This window comes from Trachemys scripta, chromosome 22 (assembly GCF_013100865.1).
Source record: "Trachemys scripta elegans isolate TJP31775 chromosome 22, CAS_Tse_1.0, whole genome shotgun sequence".
Classification (NCBI taxonomy): Eukaryota; Metazoa; Chordata; order Testudines; family Emydidae; genus Trachemys; species Trachemys scripta.
Window position 1 is genome coordinate 10,957,663 of NC_048319.1, and position 24,722 is coordinate 10,982,384.

Consider the following 24,722-nt stretch of genomic DNA (forward strand, 5'->3'; position numbering starts at 1 on the left):
ATTTTTATTTTTATTTTTAAATGTTAGGTTTGTGTTGGCTGTGGGCAGTGCGGTCTTCGATGCAATGTTTAATGGTGGAATGGCCACAACTTCTACAGAGATTGAACTGCCTGATGTGGAGCCGGCTGCCTTCCTAGCTTTGCTAAAGTAAGCCTCTTTTATTGTACAGTGTAACTAACTTCTAACTGGGCACAGGTAATTGTGAACAAGAATATTTCAAATACAAATAATCCATTGTATCCGTTGGTTAAAACGGAGATAGTCAAGTAGCTTATATCAAATTTTTTATCTCCATTGTTATCTGGCACAACATGGTCTTTAAATACTAATTTTTGTAAATCCTCTATTCCATAGCTGATAAACCTTTTTAAAACAGCCATTGTTTACGTAAGACCTACACAAATGTCTTGCACTTCTGCTGGTTTTGCCGCACAGGTTAACGAAGGACATGTCTAAATAGTGTTTATACCTCTTTAACCGTATTGCTTTAGAAGCTGATATAGCTGAAACAGTGTGACCCCCTGGCTTGAACACAATTACACTAGGATTGTAGTAATAAGCTATATTGATAAACACCTTTATAACAGTACAGTTTCTCAGGCATTGTCTACGCTGCCTCTTTATACCACTGCAGCTTTGTCGCTCAGGGGTGTGAAAAAACACCCCCGTGAGCACTGCAAGTTTCAGCGCTGTAAAGTGCCAGTATAGACAGTGCACCAGCGCTGGAAGCCTCTCCCTTCAGGGGGGCGCTTTAACGTTGCTAGTGAAGTCATATCCTCAGTGTTGAAAGATTTAACTATATCTGTCAAAAATCACACGCTTTTCTGAAATCATTAAATTGGTACTAAACTGTGTTTACATCAGGCCTAATGAATCCTGTTCCTAGAGCTGGCTAGATATGGATGCTAGCGCTCTTCAAAAGCAGAGGGAAGCATATAGCGCTCTTAGCATTGTCTGAGTTACAACCGAAGCTCGGTTGGAAACTGGAGGAAAACCTGTTTCCAAATGAAAGGATTTAATGGTTGGGTCTCAGCTGGTCGAGTTCTGTTGAAGTCAGTGAAAACATAACTGATGCCAGCTGAGGATATCTGGCTCCTAGCCTCTCGTATTGGATAATGGAAGTAAGATAAGAGAACCCCAAACCTATAACATGACTTGGCAGAATTTGATTTTTATTTTTCTGTAAATTCAGCCATTAATGTTTTTTAACTTTTTTTTTTTTTCTGATTTGTATCGATTTTAATACATTTTCATAGCAGGGCTGCAGGGCCAGTGCCACTTTGCGCTTGCAAGGTGGGCTGTGGTCCTGGTAAGGCAGACAGGACTGCGAGGAGGAGGAAGAAACCCCAGCTATGAGAGGAGGACTCCCTACTGCTGGATAGCTCTTGCCCCCTTTGCCCCCCTCCCCATGGGGGTGCAGATGGCTCCCTGCGTTTTTGGGGGTGGGGGAGGCTGTTTTTAATGACTGGTATATTTTTTCATCCATTTCTGTGTCAGGTGAAATTGACATTTACTGATGACCAACAGTTTAAATCAAATTCTGCCAACCCTACCTATAACCTAATGCTCGAGTGTCCTTTTTAAAGTTGCCAGAAAACATGGAAGCTCCTGTGGCTTTCGGGTGCATGCTCACAGCTCTCGCTAAAGGCATTGGGAGTGCTTTGTGCTTGTTAAAGGGCCACATTTTACCTGCAAAATTGACATCTTAGACCTTGTGTGAGTACTGATACCTAAGCAAAATGCTGTCAGATGTCCTAATGAATAATTTTTCATACGTTGGGTAAACATTAATACGGAACATCAAGTTTACACATGCAATGAACAGTAATTGTCTTGTTTCGGTAATCTGTGTTCTTTAGCTGACTTAATTGCTCCCATCCTCTCACTTTGACACACGTTTCATCTCTCAGGTTGTCAGGAACACTGCCTATATATAGCTTTGGAACGTATATATATATTTTTTGCTTCCCTTTTCAGAAAAAGTGCTTCTGCCTTAGATAAGACATCAGAGATAAAGCAGAGCCTTAAAGGCTAAAAATATTTCCCTAGAATGAAGGGTTAGAAATCCCCAGGACTCCCTTTCAACTGACGGATATGATTTAAGATGAAAGCACCTGGAAAACACCCCCACCCCCCCCCAAAAAAAGCGAGTGCTTCCTGCCTATGGAACTAAGACCCTTTGATTGGTTCAACTTCAGTCCATATCCAGCCAAACAAAGCTGGTGTTTAGTTTTAACATCTGATTTTTAAAAATAAAGCCAAACTAAAATAGCCATTGAGTTTTTAAGAAAAGTTAAAACTTGAGGTTATTCACTGATATCGTCTGAAAGCCTGAGATTTTAGTGTGGTTGCCGAAAGGCCAATAAAGTGGTCTTCCAAGGGAGGATGATTTGAAATGATCATTCACCCGATTCCTTGTTATCAATCAAATAACAAAAGAAAACACTTTTTTTCTTTTTTAGCTATAGAAAAGAAAAATAAGGCTTGGATAATGTAATGACTCTTAACACTTATAGTCATACTATAAGGTATGGATGAATAAAGTTCATGCTTTACTTGTGTGGTGCAACAGAGTTGTAGATAACTTTAGACATTGACGGGGTTCTTGCCTCAATGGGCTGTCAGTTTAGAAGTATCAAGGGAAGATGGGAGGAATGTTCCCACTATGAGCAGGCTGAGCAGTGAAGTTTAAGTGCTTTGTTTAACAATTTTCTTGGAATTTAGCACTTGTCTTCATGCTAATTTTGAAGTGGAAGCAAGTGGTCTCCTGGATGTGGTTCAGGGCATGAGCTGATACCATGAGGTCAGGAAGAATTTTTCACCAGTGTTCAGGATTGCACTTTCTGCGATCCTTAAAGTTCAGTTACAGGCCACTGTCAGGAGCTGGACTCCAAACTTGGTGGACTAATGATTTAATGTGTGGTAGTGTCTGCTGTGTCTGCATGGTAGACCTACTCTCTTGCTAATGTTTTCGTTAACTCACAATGGGCTCTTGTTTGTTTAGTTTACGTAGCCGCAGTCTGCTTTTCCATTTGGATATTGGCTATTTTAAATTTTTCTTGGCTCTTAGCAGTGTAGATACTAGAAGTAAGACTGACTTCTAAACTTTTCTCAAAGCCCATTATGTATCCTGGTGTTATTTCCTTGGCTTCATGCATTGTTTCTGGGCTTGGTACTAAAACAAAACAATTAACACAGCCACAGCACTGGAAAGCAGTGTTGTAGTACAAATAACTGGTCAATTATCTTTTTAAAACTAGATTGCAATAAAAGGATGCTAGCGTCGTAAAAATAAGTTTGATGTGGGAAAGAGGGACAAAATACATAAACCAGTGGCTTGATGGTGTTAATAACAAATATTTATTTATAGAGCACCTTATAGTAAATTCTCAATGTGCTTTACAAACCGCCTCAACCTACTTTAAATTACTGTCCAGGATCTGACTTTACACAATAGTTTAGTTTATATTCTTAGAGGAGCCTAGCAAATAAAAGGTCAGCTTAGTGACCCATTCTGAGTTTGAGTGAGGGTTTAGCTGCAGACATCTGCTCTCCGGCTTTCTTCAAGATGAGAAGGCGGAAGGCGTCCCAAGTTCTGCTAGAGGTGGGAGCTGGGAATAGAAATTTAGACCTTTTATAGCTGCCATCAAGGATCTTTAGTAGCTTTTTTATAATTGGCCCTTTTAACCAGGCAGACTGAACTTTGGTGGCTGTCTCTTGTGGCTAGTGCTACGTGCAGAGAGAGGTGTCTTCAGAAGTATTGGCATGAGCATTATAACGGCAGCACAGCACACTGATATCATGGTTTGGGTTCTCTGCCTGTCAGGACAGCTGGGCTGTGAGCATAGGAAATGCCTTACCTTAGTCTAGCCACCTGCTGTGGTGATGGGCTTTTTTTGAGCCATATGCTCCCCACCCTAAGCAGAAGGAGACTGGATTGTAAGTTCCCCAAGGCGTGGTCCATATCTGTGCGTTTGTACAGTGCCTGTAGAGGGGCTCTGATACCGAATGGGACCTCCAGCTGCAACTATAATATAAATAATGTCCATGGCACAGGGCTGCTAGGGTAAGTTTGGAAGACCTGGCAAGAGCCCACTGGAGAGGAGTACTCAAGCATTATAAATAAACTAACTGTAACTTCATGTGCTCAGTGCATATTTGTCACTAAATACATTCATGCTGTTGGAATAAATGTAAATAAATTCTGCATTAAACCCCTGAAGTTTTAAAGAAAATCAGACTGTTTTATTTACTACTCTTCTGTCTTAGGCCCAGTCCTGTGCTAACCTATGCAGGTGGTCTCAATGAATTCAGCAGGACACAACTCTCAAGTGTCTTCAGGATTGGAACCTCTCTTCTGTGCTGTAAATTCTACTAGACTGGAGCTCTACCTCCCTTGAGCAACTTGCTTGGCTCAAGAGTGTCCCTGTATGTCTAGGCAGTGTGTTTGTGTATGAGATGAGGGAGGGTCAGGTCAGACCTGAACCTTCATGAAGGCTATTGGTTTTTCGCCTTATGAAAGAAACTTACTTTCTCATCACTAACTCACTTCCCAGTAGAATGGGTTGCTTCCTTTGGCTAGGTTAACCTTCCAAGAGAGTCTAAAGCAGTGTGTTCCCAGCCTTTGTTGCTATGAAGAGTGAGACCAAATCTGAGATCTGACCTGGGGGCTTCATTTACTACTAAGCCATGGCTTGATTTTTTTCATTGTAACTAACTGTTTTGCTTTCTATTACCACTCGGTTAATTGAGTGATCTGACAATTGATACAATTTGCTAGCTCAGCAATAGTGAAGTGGAACATAAGGTTTCCCATTGAAGAACCATCACAGTAAGGGTGTGTGAGAGTAATGCGAAAAATAGGTGAAGGAAATATCACATTGCATTAGGTGTAAATCTTTGTTTGAATGTTTTTATACCACAGGTTTGACCAATAAAATCATTCTTATCCTCTGAATTCGACTTGAACGCGTGTACATAGCACCTTCTTAACAATTAGTGACTAGTCACGCCATGGTTGAAGCTCTGTTCTCATTTAGTCTTTTAATTGAGCAGTTTGAAACACTTCAGCTAACTTGGCATGAACAGGCCAAACCCAGGCCAGGCTAGAACAGTTTCTGACCATGCATCAGGCATACGTTTTTTTAAACCATTTAGCATGAGACGTGTTTATAGTTTAAAATCTCTCTTAAATGCTCCATGTATACACTACCTTTAATGGGATAGTCACAGTTATTCCAAACCGGAATGGTGGTTGATCATGGTGGCAGAGTGGGGAAGAGTAATAGCTGTAAAAGTAAGAAATTGCACCAGCATGATGAGAAAACACATAATGGTCTTTGTGAGTTAGAGTTTTCTGTCCTGGCCCTTACTGCTGTTTTCCAAGTAGTTAAAGAGGCTTACAGAGCAGTACTTGTTTGCGTACTTCCAGATTTCTTTATTCGGACGAGGTTCAGATTGGCCCAGAGACTGTTATGACAACACTTTACACAGCTAAAAAATACGCTGTCCCTGCACTTGAAGCCCACTGCGTGGAGTTCCTAAAGAAAAACCTCCGAGCAGACAACGCGTTCATGCTCTTAACACAGGTACGTTCTGAGGCTATTTGCATTTCAAGTTATTTTAAACAGGCGCAGCAGCTTTATATTATCTAGGATGATAAGGATGTTTTGGATACACACACAAAAGAGGTGGCATAGCTTGAAAATGAACGGCTTACTGTGCTCTGGTGTATTGTTTTAGTCCAGAATTCTCGCATGACTAGCAGGAGTTTTCTTGTTAATGAAGAATGATGTAGTCCTTTAAATAGTAAAGCATGAATTGTAAGTGCTTATACCAATTGCTGTCAGTATTCCAGAAAGAACCTTTTTGGTATGCCAAGTGCCTTGTTAATGCCATGATGGTGAGACAATAGTAAATTGCTCTGTAACAAGAGAGAACTTTACTGGGCTTCATCTGCCTGGAACAAGTGTTGTGGTCTAAAGAAGTGAAACTATAAAGTATTCACTTGTTCAAATTTAGGGCAACTCCAGGAATTAAATATTCACTGTATGGAGGCCACTGGCAGCCATCTAGAAGGCCCCTTCTTTGAAGGACTTCTTTATAATACCAGGATCCCCCCACTTCTGAAGAATGCAGAAAGCGCTCGGCCTTTTTCTCCTTAGGGAAGGAAATGAGAGGTGAGTAAGATGGAACAGTTATTTGTTGTTGCAAGTAACTGGATGGTGGCTTTTTTCCTCAACAAGTGCCAGCTCGGATCTCCACTGCAGGTGATGTGCACAGATGTGGAACCTGTGGATAGTGGGGTTGGTTGAGGCTGTGTGACCCTGCCAGTGTCCTCTTGTGAGGCTGAGCTGGGGCCTCAGCTGTTATTCTTTTCCTTCTGACTGCTGTAGAGAGCAAATCAGCCTTTAGTGGGTCCTTCATTACATCTGCTGATTTATTTTGGAAAAGTTAAGTCTTTCTGCATAGGAAGCTTTTTGTTGGTATAACTGAAAAAGTTAATATTTATAAAATTCTATGCCAGTTTTTAGCCCCATCAGGATTTTTGCTCCTGTTTAGGGATCTGAGCCTTTCCTGGGCCACTGAAGGCCTTTCTAGACATGGCTGAGGACAAATCCATGAGTTTCAAACCATAGTCCTCCTGTGATGTCACCCTGCACGTTCTGGATAAACACACTTTGCTTGTTCTGCTTCAGGGCAGGGCATGTCTGACTGCTGTTCTGTGCAGGTCTCTTACTGGTCACATATACAGTGGGAAAGCCGCCTTAAGAGAATGGGAGAAGGGATTACAAACAGAAGACCTCTCATGGTAGTCTTCATGCAATGATTTTGTGTCGTCCACATCTGGCTCCCCACTGGATGACTTCAGAGATTGCCAGGGCAGGATAAAACTTTGTCCCACAGTAATTTATTGATTTGGAGCCATAGATGTCCCTCTGCAGTACAGGAGGAAGGGATTCTGCTTGTATTAAAGTCTCAGACGACAAAAGATATTGGATACCCAAGTGTCCACTGTCTCAGCAATACATGGGTTACTGAAGTTTCAGATGGACACATTGGCTTTTCATATTCCTTTTTCCATTTCCACAAGATTGGTTCCTGGCTCTTGACTTAAAGCACCTTTCCTATCTTGTGATCCACCTAGGTGATCAGAAACTTCTTCCATTGTGTGTGGAAGACAATAATCACTAGTCTCTGTACTTTCCATTCACTCTCCATGGCCCCCCAGGCTCTTAAAATGTCTGTCAGTACTAGCAGCCTTTCTGCAAAAAACAGGCGTATTTATGTGGAGCTGTATCTTCAATGACTGGCCGATAAGAGATTCCTGGCTCCAAGGCCAGGTCCAGTCCTTGAGCCTGGAAATCAACCTCAAAAGTCCATTTTTACTGCAGCACAAATAGTTTTGAAATGAAAGTTCTAGACTTTAGATTTGCAAAGGTATGTCTCTCACAAGACAGGTTGCAAATAATTCTCTGGTCCTGGAGCCCCATTCATCCTCAGGCAACTATGATTTGCATCCGTGACACTCCTGGTCAGATTCTGTTGGAGATCATTGCGGGGTTGGATGAGATGACCAGATCAACAGGGGCTTGAAAACACTGTCAGTGTAGCTGAGCCATCTGTTGATGGCTTCATAGTTGACCATGATGTGCTGGTGCCAGATGTGCTTGCAAATGTCACTGAGCAATGAAGAAATGCAGAGCATGCTTCCAAACAACAAGACTCCTGTAAGTCTGATATGAAGCGACCTAGAGCGTGTCAAAGCCTAGGATGGCCAGGACTTGTCCGCATCCATTGAAAGTGCTGGCATGCAGGCCTTCCAGTGTGCTTAGCTGGGTTGCTTCACCACTGAATTTGCTGAGTCACTATTAAAGCGGGGAATTCTGCCATATTTCAGTTCTCTGATGCGCTTGAGGTCTCAACATTTGAAGCTGGTGTTACTAAGTTCTGGCTCAGAAAGCCTTGTGCAAGTCCGAGACAGGAGGCACCTAGAGAACCAGCAGCTCCTTGAATGCAACCTTGTCTAAGCTCCTAGGTCAAAACACCTTTTTATCCGTTATTTGTATTATGGTAGTGCATGGAGTCCCCGGCACGTTGTAGCACAATTGTGCTAGGTACTGTACGTATTTAGTAAGATGCGTGCTCTGAAGAGCTTAATCTAAATAGAAAAGAGAAAGCATGGAGGATAGGAAGTATTCTTCAGGGTGACCACTGCATATTCCCACGTGTTCTGAATGGCTCCAAGGATCTTGATAGTTATGCTAGGCATAGAGGAGGTGGTACCAGATGGATTCAGGACATTGGTGCTACGCATGCTGGACACAGAACCGCTCTGGTGCTGGGTCCTTGGCATTCAATCTGGCGACCTTGGTGCCACTTATGCTTGGCATAGAACCACTCTGAGGACTCTTGTATGACCAAACTTAGTCCACTTACACCATTGTGAATTTCCTTACTGTAAGTAAATCCATCTATTTACACCTCTGCAAACCCTCACGTAGACAAAGTGCACTGGCACAAAGCAGAACTTGCACGAGTGCAGGTTGCTTCAGTATGTTACTGGTTTCACTTTGCATCAATGTGCTGTTTCTATATTATGGCATTTTCACTCGATGTAATGACATTGGTGAAGTTGTACAGTGCAAATTTCTTTAATGTAGATTGGCCCAATTTACTCAGGCACTACCGTCCCCCTCTTCTGAGGTAGCACTCTCAGTTACACTTGCTCTCAGACAAAGGAAGCCCTGCTATAAAGGGCTTTCTTACATTTAGTTTGATTTTTTTTTTTAAATAAAGTTAACCCAGTAGAGTTTACCCCACTATCAGCTGACATGTTGAACCTGACTTGTACCTGTCTCTGCTGCCTGCAAAGTTATAGTTAACATGGTGCTAGTTAACAGGACTCTTCAGTCTTTCTAACTTGAGGTAACTTTTGAGTGAAAGATGTATTCAGCTAAATTGGAGCCAAGTTTTCTTCAAGTATGTGTATTGTTACTCTTCCTTAACTAGCTGTGAAAGGCTAAGCTATGTTGTCTGTGTCATGAATTCATTTGGCTTGCAAACTAGTGGTAAATCCAATAATTGGAAAAAGATGCTTTAAAATAGCCTTGATCGTTATATTGGCTGCAAATAAGGAACTGAAAACAACTTTTTCTTTGCATTAATGATGGATGCTTCGTTGTTAGGCAAGACTCTTTGATGAACCCCAGCTGGCCAGCCTGTGCCTAGAGAACATAGACAAGAACACATCAGATGCCATCAATGCTGAGGGGTTCACAGACATTGATTTAGGTAAGCTTTTTTCCTTTCTGCAGACTCGTGTAATCTAAAAGTCAAACTTGTAACAAAAGTTTCTTTACTTGGCAATTTGTCCTTGTGGTTTTGGCCCTAGCTGTCTAGGGCCAGCTTCTCAAGGGCTGGGACTGACAGTCCCTGGGCTTAATCATATAGGGGCAGGGGATTCTCAGCAGAACTCTTAGAACTAGACACTGGCATTCATGTCCCTTGGTGCTGTGACACTTTGATCTCTGGGGCATGATACAAAGTCTGTCCTTTCTGTTGCTGTTGGCTGGTGGGTTTAACATACCCTCTGTGGGAGGAGTTGGCAGTGTTTTGACTTGAAACAAGATTCAGGTGTTAAATATTTTTATGTCCAGAGACACTGTAGTCTGCACGTTTCATAAATGGAACTTAAGTCAAAATATTCACTTTCTATTGCCAGTGGGGTAAACAGTCAAATTAAGGCATGGATAATACAAACTTTTTGGCTCTTATCCTGTTTCTGTTCAAGTTTGACTTGTAGGTAACCAGAAATTCCTTAAAAAGAACAGGAGTACTTGTGGCACCTTAGAGACTAACAAACTGCACACCAGTAAATGTATCCACTCTGTAGGCACTGCTTGCTGTTGCAGTGACATGCCTACTTGTGGAATTACTCATCAGGTTGTGGGCATACAGTGCTTAGGAGCAGTCCTGCAGTTCTGAATTCCGACTCCTTTCCTCACCTTGGGATTCTGCATTGGGAACTTTGGCCACTTAAAAATCAGGACATATGGGTCAGTGCCTAAAGTTGTTGCTGTCCTGCCTTACAGACACCCTGGTTGCGGTGCTGGAGCGGGATACCTTGGGGATTCGGGAGGTTCGTTTGTTTAATGCAGTGGTTCGCTGGTCGGAGGCAGAATGTCAGCGGCAGCAACTTCAGGTGATTCCAGAGAACAAGCGGAAAGTACTGGGCAAAGCGCTTTCTCTTATTCGCTTCCCATTGATGACTATTGAGGAGTTTGCAGCAGGTAACTGAATCAAGGCGCTTCTGGGAGACCTGGTCTCCACTTCCGAATCTTAGAGGATCAAGTATATTTACAAAAAAAGGATTTTCATAGACTATCCTAAACTGCTCAAAATACTTGTTAGATATTTGTTGTTGGACATCAAAAGCTACAGGTACATCACACAGCTTATCAGTAATTCAGTTTTAAACATCCCATGAAGAACCTAAGAACAGTAGCTTTCTAAAAGTTAAGTCCTGTTGTCTTTGCATATTATCTGTGTGTTTTACTACTGACTATATGAAAAAGGAAATAACATGATATCTGAATAGGAATATACTTTTCCTGTTCCCTTGAAAGAGTAGACTGCAAAAAGTGCTAACATTTAGTATTGAACTGTGGTGGTAATGGTGGCGTATCCTATTCCGAAATGTGACCTACAAAGGGAGGAGGAGTTGTAAGCCGTTCAGGCTTTCATCATAAAGAAACACAAGAATCGCTTTTCTGCTTCCTCTTAACCATAGAAGGATCAGGAATATCTAGTGTTGGCATCCCTGTTTTGCTAATGGACTCTCCAGAGTAGATGTCTGGAATGGAAGCTTTCTCAGCCCTCAGTTGAAGAGAGAGAGGTGTTAGTTATTTCACAAATAACACTTTCCCTAAGCCTCCATCAGGAGTGCAAGTGAAAAAGATGTTCCCTTGGTTTAAGCTATCTGACTAAAAACGTCTTCCTTTCTCACTTGCCCACTTGTCTCTTGTGATTTCTTATCTGAGGTTCTCCAGTCCTCCAGAGAGTAAAGTCAACTTGACATTTCTAGTGTGGTTTAAAAAAAAAAAAAGGGGGGGGGGCGCAGAAGAAAGCCATTTAGAAACATCTAGAGATCACCTTTCTACATTATAAAGAAGCAGAAGGGTGCACAAACACAACCTTTTTTTTTTTTTTTTTTTTTATATAGGTCAGTTCTAAGGAGGGGGGTGGTTTCCATTACTTGATAATGAATTTTGACCTCTGCAAAATAAGTGAAAAATCAAGTTGATAATGACAGCCACGATAACCAAAAAAGTGTGGAATGTATATTTAAAGAGATGGCTATACTAAAAATCAGCAGTAACTGCCATGCTGTCTGTCTCAGAACTGACTTGGCCGTTGTCTGACATGCTAACCCTTCTGTTGGTCAGAGATTCAGTCCATTCTCACTGGGTGGCTCAATCCTGTTCGTCTGCTGTACATATTTAATGGCTTTCCTCCCCCTTGACGTTGATATCCATGGTCACAATGTGCAGTTTGTTCCTCATGTTTGAACCACTGCTTAGTTGGGTACAGGATTGTTGTATCAATTCCAAATCTGATGTAGCATCTGGTTGACTAAAGAAAGCATGTTTCTTCTTGACAGGGTCAAAATTCTCATCAGTAAAAGCCAACAATTTCTGCCTGTTCGGTCTTTTCCGTCTGGAAGATGCTGGATTTTTCTTCCCCTTCAGACTTTATGGATGACAAGTTCAGTTATGTAGGAGGCTTGCATGGGTTTTCGGTGTTCCAGGGTGAGAAGTTTGACTCTAGGGAAAGCCAGGACCTCTGTTCTGTTGTCTGTTATGACTGCTTGTTTGAGTTGTGGCCTCTCCAGTAGCAGGGAAATCACTGTTACTATCTTGCTTTGAGATTACGTATAGCAAATGTTCTTCCAGTGTCCATTCCAGTCTTTAAAATATCCTAGCAATTTATACTCTCCCGCCCCTCCTTCAATAAGGATGAATGGATTTGCTGCACTTTTGTCCTCTAAACTAACATTGTCAGAGCAATGCCTCTTGCGTCTGTGTCAACCACAGTGGAGGTAGGAAAATGTAACTGGTAGCCTAGATGAGAGGATTTTGGAAGCTGTTAGTTTCAACAAAACCAGTTTATAATTTAGTATAGAAAGTGGAGATCAACATAAATGCATCTTGGCTGGCTAGCAGGTCTGCCACACCCCTATTCCCTTAGAGCAAGGAATTTGAAACATTCCAGAACCAGGAATTGTGGCAACACTGGGTATGTTTAGACATGATCTGCTTGCAGTAATGTTTTGCTGATCAAGGTGTCTGTAAAGCCATTTAAATGTTAACAATACATATTTCTTTAAATTCTAAATTCTATTTCATCCTTGTCTCTTGCAGTCATGTGCCATCTTACACCTGACTTTCAAGACTATTTAAAGGGGCACAGTTAATTTAAAAGTCACTGAATGTAACCAATCATAGTTACAAACAACACTTAGGATAACTAACTGGAAAAGAGGTGGAGATTTTTTGTTTGTGCATTTGACAGCAACTTTGTGTGTGATCCACGTCATTGTTGTGTGTTATCTCTTTCTCACTCACACACAGAAGTTTCTTTGAAACACAGGACCAGAAAAGCTACTTCAGCGAGCAGTTAGTCAGGACATACTATTTAAAGAGTGCTTTGGCACCACTGGAACCATTCAATTAAACTTCTTTTGGAAATTGATTGAGTTCAGTGTCCCTTTAGAAGGAATGCCCAAGATGACTGTACAGAAAGATAAAAGGAATTTTTTGGTTTTTAGTTTTCTGTGTACTGTTACTATTTAACTATAGTCAGTTTTCTTTGTCTGTATGAGAGATGCATACTGCAACAGGAATAGAAATGTGGTGTGTGTTTTTGTTTTTTAAAAGTGGGAACAAAATCCCCCAGAATGGCAGGGAGTACACAGGTGTAGGTGGTATTATCTGAAACCATGTCCATCTCAACAGTTAAAATGGGCTACCTTTCACATTGACAGCATCTTTTTAATATCTACATCTCTTCCTGCTGTATTTATCCCATTACATCATCCCATCCAGGGTCTTCACAGCAGTGGTAATAAACTAAATGAGTGTAGATTTTGTAACTGTCACATAAAATATAAACACAGATATCTCAAAGGGGTAGGGTTGGGAAATTCGCTGCATGCCCTTGATATTCTTAAGTGTTTCTGGTAGAACCCAGGCCAATGGAATAAACAGCATGTTGGCTGTATGGAAGTGTGCATTTATAATACATGCCAGACCAGCTGCTGATGTGTAGCGACTCAACATATCGATGTGCAGGTAGAAAGCGGCCAAGTGTACTGTGTTCTCAATGAAGCTGGCTTACTTTCCTGAGGGAATTTAAGTATGTGTGGCATTCCTTGTGTACATTATGTAGGAATCACCTACTCGTATTCTCAGCATAAATTTGCCTTCCATTGTAAAACTTGCAGCAATTTTTGCCTTTTTTTTTTTTTTTTTTTTAAAGTGTTGACAGTATTGCTTTCTGTCTGCTCCTTTGCAGGGCCTGCCCAGTCAGGAATTCTGACTGACCGGGAAGTGGTTAGCCTGTTTCTCCACTTCACTGTCAATCCAAAACCCCGAGTGGAATTCATTGACAGACCACGCTGCTGCCTGAGAGGGAAGGAGTGCAGCATCAACCGTTTCCAGCAGGTGGAGAGCCGCTGGGGGTACAGTGGGACTAGCGACAGGATCAGGTCAGCTCTACTGTGACTTCTGCTGCGCGTCTGTTACTGTTCTATTGAGCTTTGAGCAGGCTTAGGCCTGGCCTGCACTAAAATGTTCTACCAGTATAACTGTTGGACAGGTGTGGCTTTCTTTATTGGTATAAACCCTAGCATGCATGCAGTTATGCTAGTTAAGGTGCCCTATACTGGTATAACATAATTTGCTTCCCAAACCAGAATAAGCTATATCTGAATAAGCTCGTTTATGCTTTGTATAAGAACTATGCCCACGTTGAGTGGTGGGGAGAGATTGTTGCTTTAATTACACCCGTGTAGTTTAAATCGGCTCTACTTTCTAGTGTAGACATACCTTAAATGCACCCAGACATTCTTCTTGATAGAGTAAGTATCAGACCCTTGTCTAATTGTTTCCTGCAGCCTTATGGCCAAATCATGGCTTGTCTTTGGTGTTGATTCACCAGTGCTCTGTTAAATCTGTGCCAGTTCCCTGCTACACTAAGATATGCACCAGCTTTTCTACTAACATCAAGGTATTTTTTGTAGCTCTAACTCGCTGTAGATGCCGGGGCCATTGTGATCACCTAGTCCAACCTGCTGCATAGCACAGGACAGAGAACTGCCCCAGAATGAGAGCATCTCTCTTAGAGCCACATCTGGTCTGATGGAGAATCTATCACAACCCTTGCTAAATTGTTCCAGTGGTTAATTTCTTACTGTTATAAATGTATACCTTATTTCTAGTCTGTATTTGTCTAGCTTGAACTTCCATCCACTGGATTTAGACCTTTCTCTGCTAGACTGAAGAGCCCATTATTAAATATTTGTTCACCCTGTAGATACTGATGGACACTAATCAAGTCACTCCTTAACCGTCTCTTTGTTAAGCTAAATAGACTCAGTCACTGTAAGGCAGGTTTTCTAATCCTTTAATCATTCTATAGATTCATGCAAGGTCATTTTAATGGGCACAGTGAAGTGAAGGCTGTCTCAATTAAAGGCTCCCCTTACTGATTGCAAGCCTTGTGGCCTAGTGGTTAGAGCAAGGCACTGGGAGTCTAGCAGAGCTGGGCTATTCCCATATTTGCTGCTGACTTACAGTGACTATAGGGACTATGTTTAATTTGTGTGGTTTAGTTTCCCCATCATGAAAGCAGGGTAAAACCTTGTGCTGGAGAGGCTATTACAGCAGGAAACTTTTAGAGCAAAGATCTAACATCAAGAAACCTCTTGACACCTATCTGTCTTTGAGTTAAAGTTGTCTCACTTATTTTAAGTGAAACGGTTTGACAGCATCATCTTCAAGGTGCATGTTGAGCCAGGCTGCTGTGCAGTTTTGATATGAAATATTTTACACGGCTGGCAGATCAACTTTGAATGCGCTCTGGAGGTGCTTTGCAAACACACGTTAACATTGCAGCTGTTGTCTGAGGAGGTGGTGGTGAAAATGGGGTATCTAATTTTGGTATCCAGGGAGGAGTGAAAAGCAATCTAGTGTTTTGGCAATGGGAAGGAGGATGTATTTCCTTTTCCTCCCTGTCTTGTGGGCATGGGGTGGGGGGGTGAAGGTAGCTTTTGAATAAGGTGGGGTGTGGGAGTTGTCAAAGTCCTTGTTCTCTATCCAGGCAATCTTGACAGCCGCTAGCTGCTCGCTGCAAATACACCGAGCAATTATGCACAAGTACATTAACTTAATGATTCTGCTTCAGTGATGAGGTGCAAAATATTTAATGTTAACATTTAAAGTATTCTTATTTGGCTTCAGTCTTAATCTCATTGAGGTGAGTAGGAGCAGTTCATCCCTCTTGGCTTTATTTTCAACCTCTCCAGATTCCGGCAGACCACTGCATCAGCTTCGACTCGGTTCACATCTTGGAAGCTGTCTTTGCAGTCCTATGGGCTAGAGAGTTCATTGCTTTTAATGAAAGCTCACATGTGACAATGTACATAGCCACTGAATCCTGTCCTGTGTGGGGTCAATCTGCATGTTAATGATGCAGCATGAATTGCTTATGGTGGTTTTAGGGATGCAGAATGCAAAATTCTATTTTCCTTTCGTGCAAATCATTAACTCTCAAGGATCTAAGACCTTATTGAACAGCACAGGACATAATTCACCAAGTCTTAGACCTGAAAACAGCCTCTGAGCTAAGGTCACTATGCATCCTCCGTACTTTAGCAGACCAGCTTGACATTGTTGTGCTCACTCTTCCCTGTTAACGTCTCTTTAAATCTTGCAGGTTCTCAGTAAACAAAAGGATATTTGTAGTTGGGTTTGGACTGTATGGATCAATACATGGCCCTACAGACTACCAAGTAAATATACAGGTATTAAACTTCCTCTTTTTACTGTGCTAAACATGCCCTTTTTTTGCTGCCATATAAACCTTGCAGGCTTTCAACTATACACTTAACTCCTTTTTATAAAAAGGCGCCGTCATGTTTTATAGAAATACTGATTAGCTAAGCAGGGTGAGTAAAGGGACACGCTGGGATTAGGAGGAATAGCTACTTTCATACTCCTGTTTCTGTTCTGCTATAAATTGCATCCATCGCTGTGGTATCTCAGTGCTGCCATGTTGGGAGTTGAGTGCTCATAAAAATGTATAATCTGACCGCATTGAGACAATTCAGGTGAACGTTAGGGTAGGGAAACAAATGTTTACACAGACTAGTCCACTCCTGATGTGCATGCGCCCTTGCATGCAGTTGTCAGGAATTTCTTCCCTCAAGTAATACCTGTCGTGGCAACTTGTACGCTACTGCGTGGTGTATAAAGGGCCCACCCGCCCCTGAGCCCTCTCAGTTCCTCCTTACTACTCGGGATTGTCCTTGGAATTGCTTGTCTGGCCTTAGCAAATGTTCTCTGTGTTCATTGTAAATTAATTGTGGACAGTTTCCTAGATTCATAGTGACAGGTTTCAGAGCGGTAGCTGTGTTAGTCTGTATCCGCAAAAAGAACAGGAGTACTTGTGGCACCTTAGAGACTAACAAGTTTATTTGAGCATAAGCTTCCGTGGGCTAAAACCCACTTCATCGGATGCATGTATGTAGTGGAAAATACAGTAGGAAGATATCTCACAGACAGACACACACAATGGGTGTTGCCATACTAACTATAAAGAGAGTAATCAGTTAAGGTGGGCTATTCTCAGCAGGAGGGGGAAAAAAAAACCTTTTGTAGTGATAATCAGGATGGCCCATTTCCAACAGTTGACAAGAAGGTGTGACTAACAGTAGGGGAAAATTAGCATGGGGAAATAGGTTTTACTTTGTGTAATGACCCATCCACTCCCAGGCTTTGTTAGAGCCTAATTTAATGGTGTCAAGTTTGCAAATGAATTCCAGTTCTTCAGTTTCTTGGAGTCTGTTTTTGAAGTTTTTTTGTTGGAGAATTGTGACTTTGAGGTCTGTAATAGAGTGATCAGGAAGGTTGAAGTGTTCTCCGACTGGTTCATAGTGTTACACTATCTACACCATTCAGTACGTACTATGTGTTTTCCTCAGGCCCCAGTTGGGTTTTTTCAAGTTAGTTGGGACTGAAGGATGCCTTGGGCCCTGGGCTTCAAGCTCTGTCTCTCTTGCGGAGCCTGAGGCCAGTGAGCAACCGACACTCAAGCTGCCCACAATGTTTCGAGGAAGCTCCTATTCAGGATTGTTGCCAGATCTGGAAAGACTTTAAGCCTCGGATGAGGAAAGACAGAAGCCAGGCTAAAGGTTTTGCTCGTGAAGGCGCTCCGTTGACTTGGCACTGGTCTTGGGCACTGTTGGGAGCAGCTCCCCCTTGGTCAGCAGAGGGGTAAGAGAAATTGGCTCCTTTGTTTTCCTGTGTTGGAACCAGTTTCACTACTCTCCACCAAGGCACTGCTACCCGCTAGGGAACCTTCCGCGGGAGTACCATCAAGTGTGTGGCCAGGGAGTCTCTGGCACTAACCCCCTGTTCAGTGGCCTTTTTGAAACCTGTGGGGTTCCCCCTGGTTTCGAAGGTCATATGAGGCATTCATGCTCTGTCGTCGGAGAGAGGTGAGGAGTCTACTCGTCAGCCGCGGCCTGTTCCTGAGCCCAGTAGCAAGCAGCAAGAGGCACTTCACAAGGACCCTGCTGGACAGCTAATGAAGGAGCTGGGCTGGCCTCTTCTTCATCTTCTCCTGATGAGGCAGTCTGCTCAGGGGACATTCACCTGCCCCAATGACTGACAAGGTGAATCAAGAGCTGCGAAAGAGGGTGGCCTTAATCGTGGAGATCCTGGTGGAGGAGGTTAAAGAATCCTCACACCACCTCGTTGACATTTGCAGTGCTCAGGGCTTTCAAAAGAGTCCAATAGACTTTACAAGACCTGCCCTTTGAAGTGGCTTTGCTTTTTTCAGAGAAAACTGACTCTAAGCCCCATGGCTGGAAGGACTCTAGATCTACTTTACAGTCTTTGGGGCTGTAGGCACCAGCCCCATCCAAAAAGCACTTCCACCTATAACAGACTCAGTGTTACTCTGCTGCTGCTTCTCGGAAGAACCTGCAGAGAAAGAAGAGCAAGGGTTATAGACATAGACCACCCCTTCCGTCTGCCTCTGCCCCATCTAGACGCCTAGTGGGTGCTAAACAGCTATTCTGATGGGATGCTCGAGGCTGTCACGCCAGATTCCATTTTCCCTGTATTTGCAAACGGCTTTCCCACTTCATCAGTGCTTGGTTCTGGATTACTTCAGCCTGCTGGGTATTAAGATCCATAGAAGTGGGATATACACTTCAGTTTGTTTCTGCCGCTCCCTCCTCATCCCTCGTCAGGAGCCACTCTCCCAAGGAGCTCTTCCTCCAGCAGGTTCAGCCTATCCTTTAGGTAGGAGCCATAGAGGAGGCTCCCCAGTGTCCCAGAGGGAAGTGGTTCTAATCTGAAAGCAAAGAGGTCTCAGATCTATTTTGGACCTGCACCAGCTCAACAGATCTCTCAAAAAGAAAGTTGAGCATAGACTCATAGAATATCAGGGTTGGGAGGGACCTTAGGAGGTCATCTAGTCCAATCCCCTGCTCAAAGCAGGACCAATCCCCAACTAAATCATCCCAGCCGAGGCTTTGTCAAGCCTGACCTTAAAAACCTCTAAGGAAGGAGATTCCACCACCTCCCTAGGGAACCCATTCCAGTGCTTCACCACCCTCCTAGTGAAATAGTGTTTCCTAATATCCAACTTAAACCTCCCCCACTGCAACTTGAGACCATTACTCCTTGTTCTGTCATCTGGTACCACTGAGAACAGTCTAGATCCATCCTCTTTGGAACCCCCTTTCAGGTAATTGAAAGCAGCTATCAAATCCCCCCTCATTCTTCTCTTCTGGAGACTAAACAATCCCAGTTCCCTCAGCCTCTCCTCATAACTCATGTGCTCCAGCCCCCTAATCATTTTTGTTGCCCTCCGCTGGACTCTTTCCAATTTTTCCACATCCTTCTTGTAGTGTGGGGCCCAAAACTGGACACAGTACTCCAGATGAGGCCTCACCAATGTCGAATATAGGGGAATGATCATGTCCCTCGATCTGCTGGCAATGCCCCTACTTATACAGCCCAAAATGCCGTTAGCCGCCTTGGCAACAAGGGCACACTGTTGACTCATATCCAGCTTCTCATCCACTGTAATCCCCAGGTCCTTTTCTGCAGAACTGCTTCCTAGCCACTTGGTCCCCAGCCTGTAGCAGTGAATGGGATTCTTCCGTCCTAAGTGCAGGAGTCTGCACTTGTCCCTGTTGAACCTCATCAGTTTCGTTTGGCCCAATCCTCTAGTACTTTCCTACCCTCCAGCGTATCTACCACTCCTCCCAGTTTAGTGTTATCTGCAAACTTGCTGAGGGTGCAATCCACGCCATCCTCCAGATCATTAATGAAGATATTTAATAAAACCAGCCTCAGGACTGACCCTTGGGGCACTCTGCCAACTAGACATGGAGCCGTTGATCACTACCCATTGAGCCCGACAATCTAGCCAGCTTTCTATCCACCTTATAGTCCATTCATCCAGCCCATACTTCTTTAACTTGCTGGCAAGAATACTGTGGGATGGTCACTCAGGTTTCCATTATCCCTCCCTGGATCCTGGTATACCGCCCTCGATTGAAAAGACGCTTAATTTCACGTGGCAATTTATCAAGGTCACAACATTCTTTGGGTTTGTAACAAAGAAGTCTCATTACCAGTTCACGGTGCTTCCTTTTGGCCTGTCAGCAGCTCCCTGGGTTTTCACAAAATGTATGTCTGTGGTAACTGCTTTCCCGATGAGGCTAGGAGTACAGGACTGCTCTGATCTGGGCAACTGGCTAGTCAGAGGCCGATCCAGGCTCAAGTACTGTCCAGTGTACATCTCATCCAATCAACTTTCGAAGCTCTAGGTCTGCTGATCAACTTCGACAAGTCTACATAGACAGGTCTACAGAGCTTCATTTGTCAGCCCAGCTGTTCATGGCCATAATAGACAGAATGAAGAGTCTCAAGGTCTCCTTGCAAAGAATTTCATCTTGCATAATTTCCTGCCTTCGTGTGTGTTAACGATGTGGCAGGCATTTCCTTGCTGAGCCCCAGAGTATCGCAAGTGTCCTCTGCGGTGTTCCTTGCACAAGTTCCTATCCTGGCCATTTGTAGGGCGGCAACCTGGTCTTCAGTTTACACCTTTGCACCCCAGCGTGCCATCACTTGGTACTCCAAAGACTGTGCTAAATTTGGACAAGCTGTACTCCAGTCTGTGTACATGAACTCTGGTCCCTCCTCCTACTTTATGGCCTGAGTGTGGCCAAGAGTGGAATGTACTTGTGCAATCGCGCAAAGAAGAAACAACGGTTATGAACCGTCTGTAACTGTTCAAGATGTGTTGAACGTGTCCATTCCACAGCCTGCCCTCCTACGCCTTTGCCTTGGGCTTGTCCAGCAAGAAGGAACTGAGAGGGGCTTAGGCATGGCTGGGCCCTTACAGCCAGCACCCAGTGGCGTGCAGCAGCAGAGGGCCCTTGAGCTGCCCCAACGGGTACCACTGAGGGAAAAATTGCTGACGAGTGTGCGTGGGGCGCACTCACGCCAAGAGTGGGATGGACATGCGCGTCACCTGTCGAAGCCCAACGCTCGCGGAAGGTTTGTAACCGTTAGTTTTATACAGGTACAGCTGGACCGGCCCATTTCTGCTGTGCTTGGGTCTGGCCTTCTCAAGCAAGGATAGTCAATGGTGACAAACTGGGTGGCGAGCGCTGGGTGACAGCAAGCTATCTAGCAGGAAGGGAGGAGACCAACAAGCTAACTCAAGCATTAGGTGAGCACATTAGCTTTTAGTACATATTTACATCCCATATGTAGCCATAGTAACCAATGGAATACATTTGCCTTTGCTCGTTTGAACTCCTTCCTATCTTCCACCAACGCTTTATATGATGTTTTTTTAAACGCGATTGTTGATCGATACCCCCACATCCAGGCAACAATCAACCTGTGTTTCACAGGCAGCAAGATGAAATACCAGTTAAGAGACTAACACTAAGGCGTTAAAGATTCTCTTAAAATGTGGCATAAGCCAAACAATGGGAGGGTGAGGTGATGTGGCAATAAGGCATTGATGGGCACTTGTTCGGAATGAGCAACCTACGGTTTTACCACCATCAGCCCTGGCGTTGTTCCAAAACAGTGCCAGTAGACAGTTAGCTCATGACCAAGTCTGTTCTTTCAGTGCAATCACTGTGCGAAGTGCTCTAGGATCCATTTGGAAGAAGTGAGTTGGAACAACACATTAATACTTGGCTCAGCAAAGCTGAACACTGCTTATCCTCTGGGGATGGGACCTCAGCTTCAAAGCACTTCGACTCTAACCATAGCAATCAAAAGAGCAGGTGTAAAGAAATGGATGTCCAGTTCCGTTGCCAAAGGGCAGGAAGTACATAAGCTCCATCTGACCAGCATTTGCATTGAAGGGTCCCTTCCTGAGAACACTGTCCTCTGTCCCCCACAGCTCAGCACTAGAGACCTCAGCAAGAATATCCCAGCTGAAATCAACTATCAAGTGCAGTGTAAAGGGAGAGACGGTCTCAAAGATTGCTGGGATCCAAACCTGTGAGACTGTGTCAATCCATATCCGTATTTAAATTGGACCCAGAAATAACTGGAAACCAGTGCAGGCTGCCTAGCACTGTGGAGTCTCAGACCTCACTAAATCGCCTAGTCCCAATGACCCCCATTTTGTTCTGATTAAACAGTTCTTTTCTCTTTGTGAGGCATATTCAGTCTTGTAACGTACTGTTTGTCCCCGTCTACGAGTTCACTCTAATTTTATAACAATGAATTTGACTCTTAACAAAAGGCCCCTTAAATCTCGGAGTATGATAGGCATTAGGGCTCCTCATCTTCAGAATCTTTTTCCTGTTGTCTCCCTGTACTGACTTGTGTTGATGCGTTTGCATTTCAGTTTAGTTGTATTTTTCTAAAAGGTCTGAGTGGTGGAGTCAGCAGACGTAAGGCAGCTAACTTCTGTACCAAAGAAGCCTGTGTAAAGCTACCTTATCTCTCTCCACCAGTCCAGATAATGAAGATCTTCGCTAATGGTCCTAACGTGCAACTCGGAGAGGAAATAACTTAATTAAATGCCAATTCCATCTTTTTTTAAAGAAGCTAACTACACAGATTTTTACTTTTCTAATCCATCTTCCAGATCATCCACACAGACAGCAATACAGTACTGGGTCAGAATGACACGGGGTTCAGCTGCGATGGATCCTCCAGCACTTTCCGGGTCATGTTTAAAGAGCCTGTTGAGATTTTACCCAACGTCAGCTATACAGCGTGTGCGACACTAAAGGTACTGTAACGGGGTTCTAGCTCCGGCATGTGGCTGGGAGGGAGAATTCATGGCTTTGCTGGTCTCGTGGGAAGTAACATTGATCCTGTTTTTAGACCTCCAGGGTCTCTTGCTGTTCTTTGAAATTTTACATTTATTGTTTAGCTCCTTAACCCCTGACGTGCCACTTTGCATATTGGTAACATTCAGAGTTAGTTTTCTTTAGTAAATGTTTGCCAGGCTAGCTAATGGTGCTGGCTGCATTAGTGCTGAAATTGCGTCTTTCTGGCCAGTGTAGATAGTCTTGGTTTTGTGAATCTATTTATAGTTATGCCCTTTCTACGCGAAGGAAGCAGCATCGGTACATAGCTATCAAGAACTGATAACGTAGTTAGATGGGTTAAACCATGCAACAATGGCCCTGTATACACTAGAGTTCAAACATAGAAGCAGTTTTTGAAATAAGATCTAAGGTAGAATGAAGGCCCCATTCCTATGAAAGACTTCGTTAAAAATCTTCCTGTCGCTACTTTCACCCTTGGTCTTTCTATTCCGTTTGGAAACTCTTCAAGGCAGGATGCTCTTCCTATGTGTCTGCACAGCCCCTAGCCTAGTGGGGCTTCATGGTGGTGTTGGAATACAGTTGTATGCAAAGCCTTTATTGTCGTAGTGCTAGGAATACTTACGTGCAGCTAGTTTTCAATCTGAGAATCCTCTTTGCGTGCACGTCCATACTGACAGAACACATGGGAAAGCCTCTAAAACTTGTCTCTGGTCTTAAACTAAACAGTGCCCCAATTCCCTGTGGGAAGGTAGAAATGTAAATCTAGCCACGGGTTTCAGATGAGACCAATTAAGCGTGGCCATAATGGGTCAGTAGTTGGATGGGTGATGGAAAATCAGGTATTGCATGAAATGGTTTAATAGTGTGGACATTTGACCGGTGTCTGAATACTGCTAGTGGGCAGCATGGCTCTTGGAGATGAGAATACCAGGGTCGGGAGCATTTGTCTTACAGCACTTGGAACTTTTTGCAAGACTTAGCCTATTAGCAGCCTAGTTCTGACCAAAATTCCATTAAATGGTTATATTTTGTCTACCTAATTCTGAGTTCTTTTCAACTGGACAGTGTTTTCTTCACTACAGGAAGCCTGTGGCAGAGGGGAGGTACAGGAAGAAGTGACAAGCCTTCACGTAGGGGGAGGGAATGGAAGATGTAGGAAGGGTTGAATATGGTTACAGGAAGAAGAGTGGAGTTTCTAGAAGGCAGGGAGAGAAAGGGGGTGGGGTTGGCAGCAAAGAAGTAATGAATAAAATGAGTAACAGCAGCTGCCCAGTGAGGGCGAATTAGCGCTGGAGGTCTGTGCGTGGCCTTTTTTTTTTGAGCCTTCCCCTTTGAAAAGGAAAAACATCTTCAAAGCAAGTCAGCATAAAAACCTCGGACTGCAGAAAATAGCTGCTTGCTGTTGGTCTATTAAAATACTGGAGATTTAGTTGCTGAACGTCCTCTGTTCCTCAGCACTTCGCAGAGCTGTAGGGATGCTCGTCACCTAGCAAGATCAGACCCTGAGTTTGTAACCTAGCAATGTGACTGAGCTGATGTAAGCAGCCTAGTTTCGCTCTGGTCTGGCCGTATTCCCAATCTTACTAACTAGCCTGCCCCTGTTTTCTGTTACTAATGCAGGGTCCAGATTCTCACTATGGAACCAAAGGACTGCGCAAAGTGATCCATGAATCCCCAACAACAGGAGCCAAAACCTGCTTTACGTTCTGTTACGCAGCTGGGAATAACAACGGCACTTCTGTGGAGGATGGACAGATCCCAGAGATTATCTTCTATACATAGTGCAGCTGTTGGAATCAGCTGTGCTGGGTGAACATTTGTCCCCCTCTCCCATGCCCTTCTAAACGAAATCTCTGGCTGAGTTAGACCATGCCAGTGGGAGCCACGCTAGCCAAAGGTCTCAGTAAAATAATTGTAAAGCTCATGTTTTGCCTTGTGCTAGTGATGCTGCTGCTACCACCGCCATCTAGAGACTAACTGGTTTACTGGTGTCATTTGTAGGTTGCCTGTGGCTAGTGACTCTTCATTTTACTGATAACCCTGTCTAATTTCATGGTTTCTTTTATTGTAATGAATGTAGATGCTTTTACATCAGTTGGAAGCATGGAAA

At 43.5% G+C, this 24,722-nt stretch overlaps 1 protein-coding gene across 2 annotated transcripts; it reads left to right on the forward strand.

The window, feature by feature from the left end:
- BTBD2 (BTB domain containing 2) lies at positions 1-24,722 on the forward strand. 2 transcript variants are annotated; one of them, XM_034755150.1, is made up of 8 exons: positions 2-147; positions 5,432-5,588; positions 9,189-9,294; positions 10,095-10,292; positions 13,576-13,768; positions 15,997-16,084; positions 22,423-22,569; positions 24,233-24,722. In XM_034755150.1, exons 1-8 carry the CDS (start codon positions 65-67, stop codon positions 24,392-24,394), a joined length of 1,134 nt encoding a protein of 377 aa, XP_034611041.1. In that variant the 5' UTR covers positions 2-64; the 3' UTR covers positions 24,395-24,722. The 2 variants fall into 2 exon arrangements, with proteins under 2 accessions (XP_034611042.1, XP_034611041.1); XM_034755151.1 differs by lacking the exon at positions 10,095-10,292 and having other exon boundaries at positions 1-147.

Bases quoted from the DNA above. Each gene is read 5' to 3' on its own strand.
- BTBD2 (XM_034755150.1), top strand. From the start codon at position 65: ATGTTTAATGGTGGAATGGCCACAACTTCTACAGAGATTGAACTGCCT. The intron at 5,589-9,188 runs GTACGTTCTGAG...CTTCGTTGTTAG, and splicing joins CGTTCATGCTCTTAACACAG to GCAAGACTCTTTGATGAACC. The intron at 16,085-22,422 runs GTATTAAACTTC...TCCATCTTCCAG, and splicing joins ACTACCAAGTAAATATACAG to ATCATCCACACAGACAGCAA.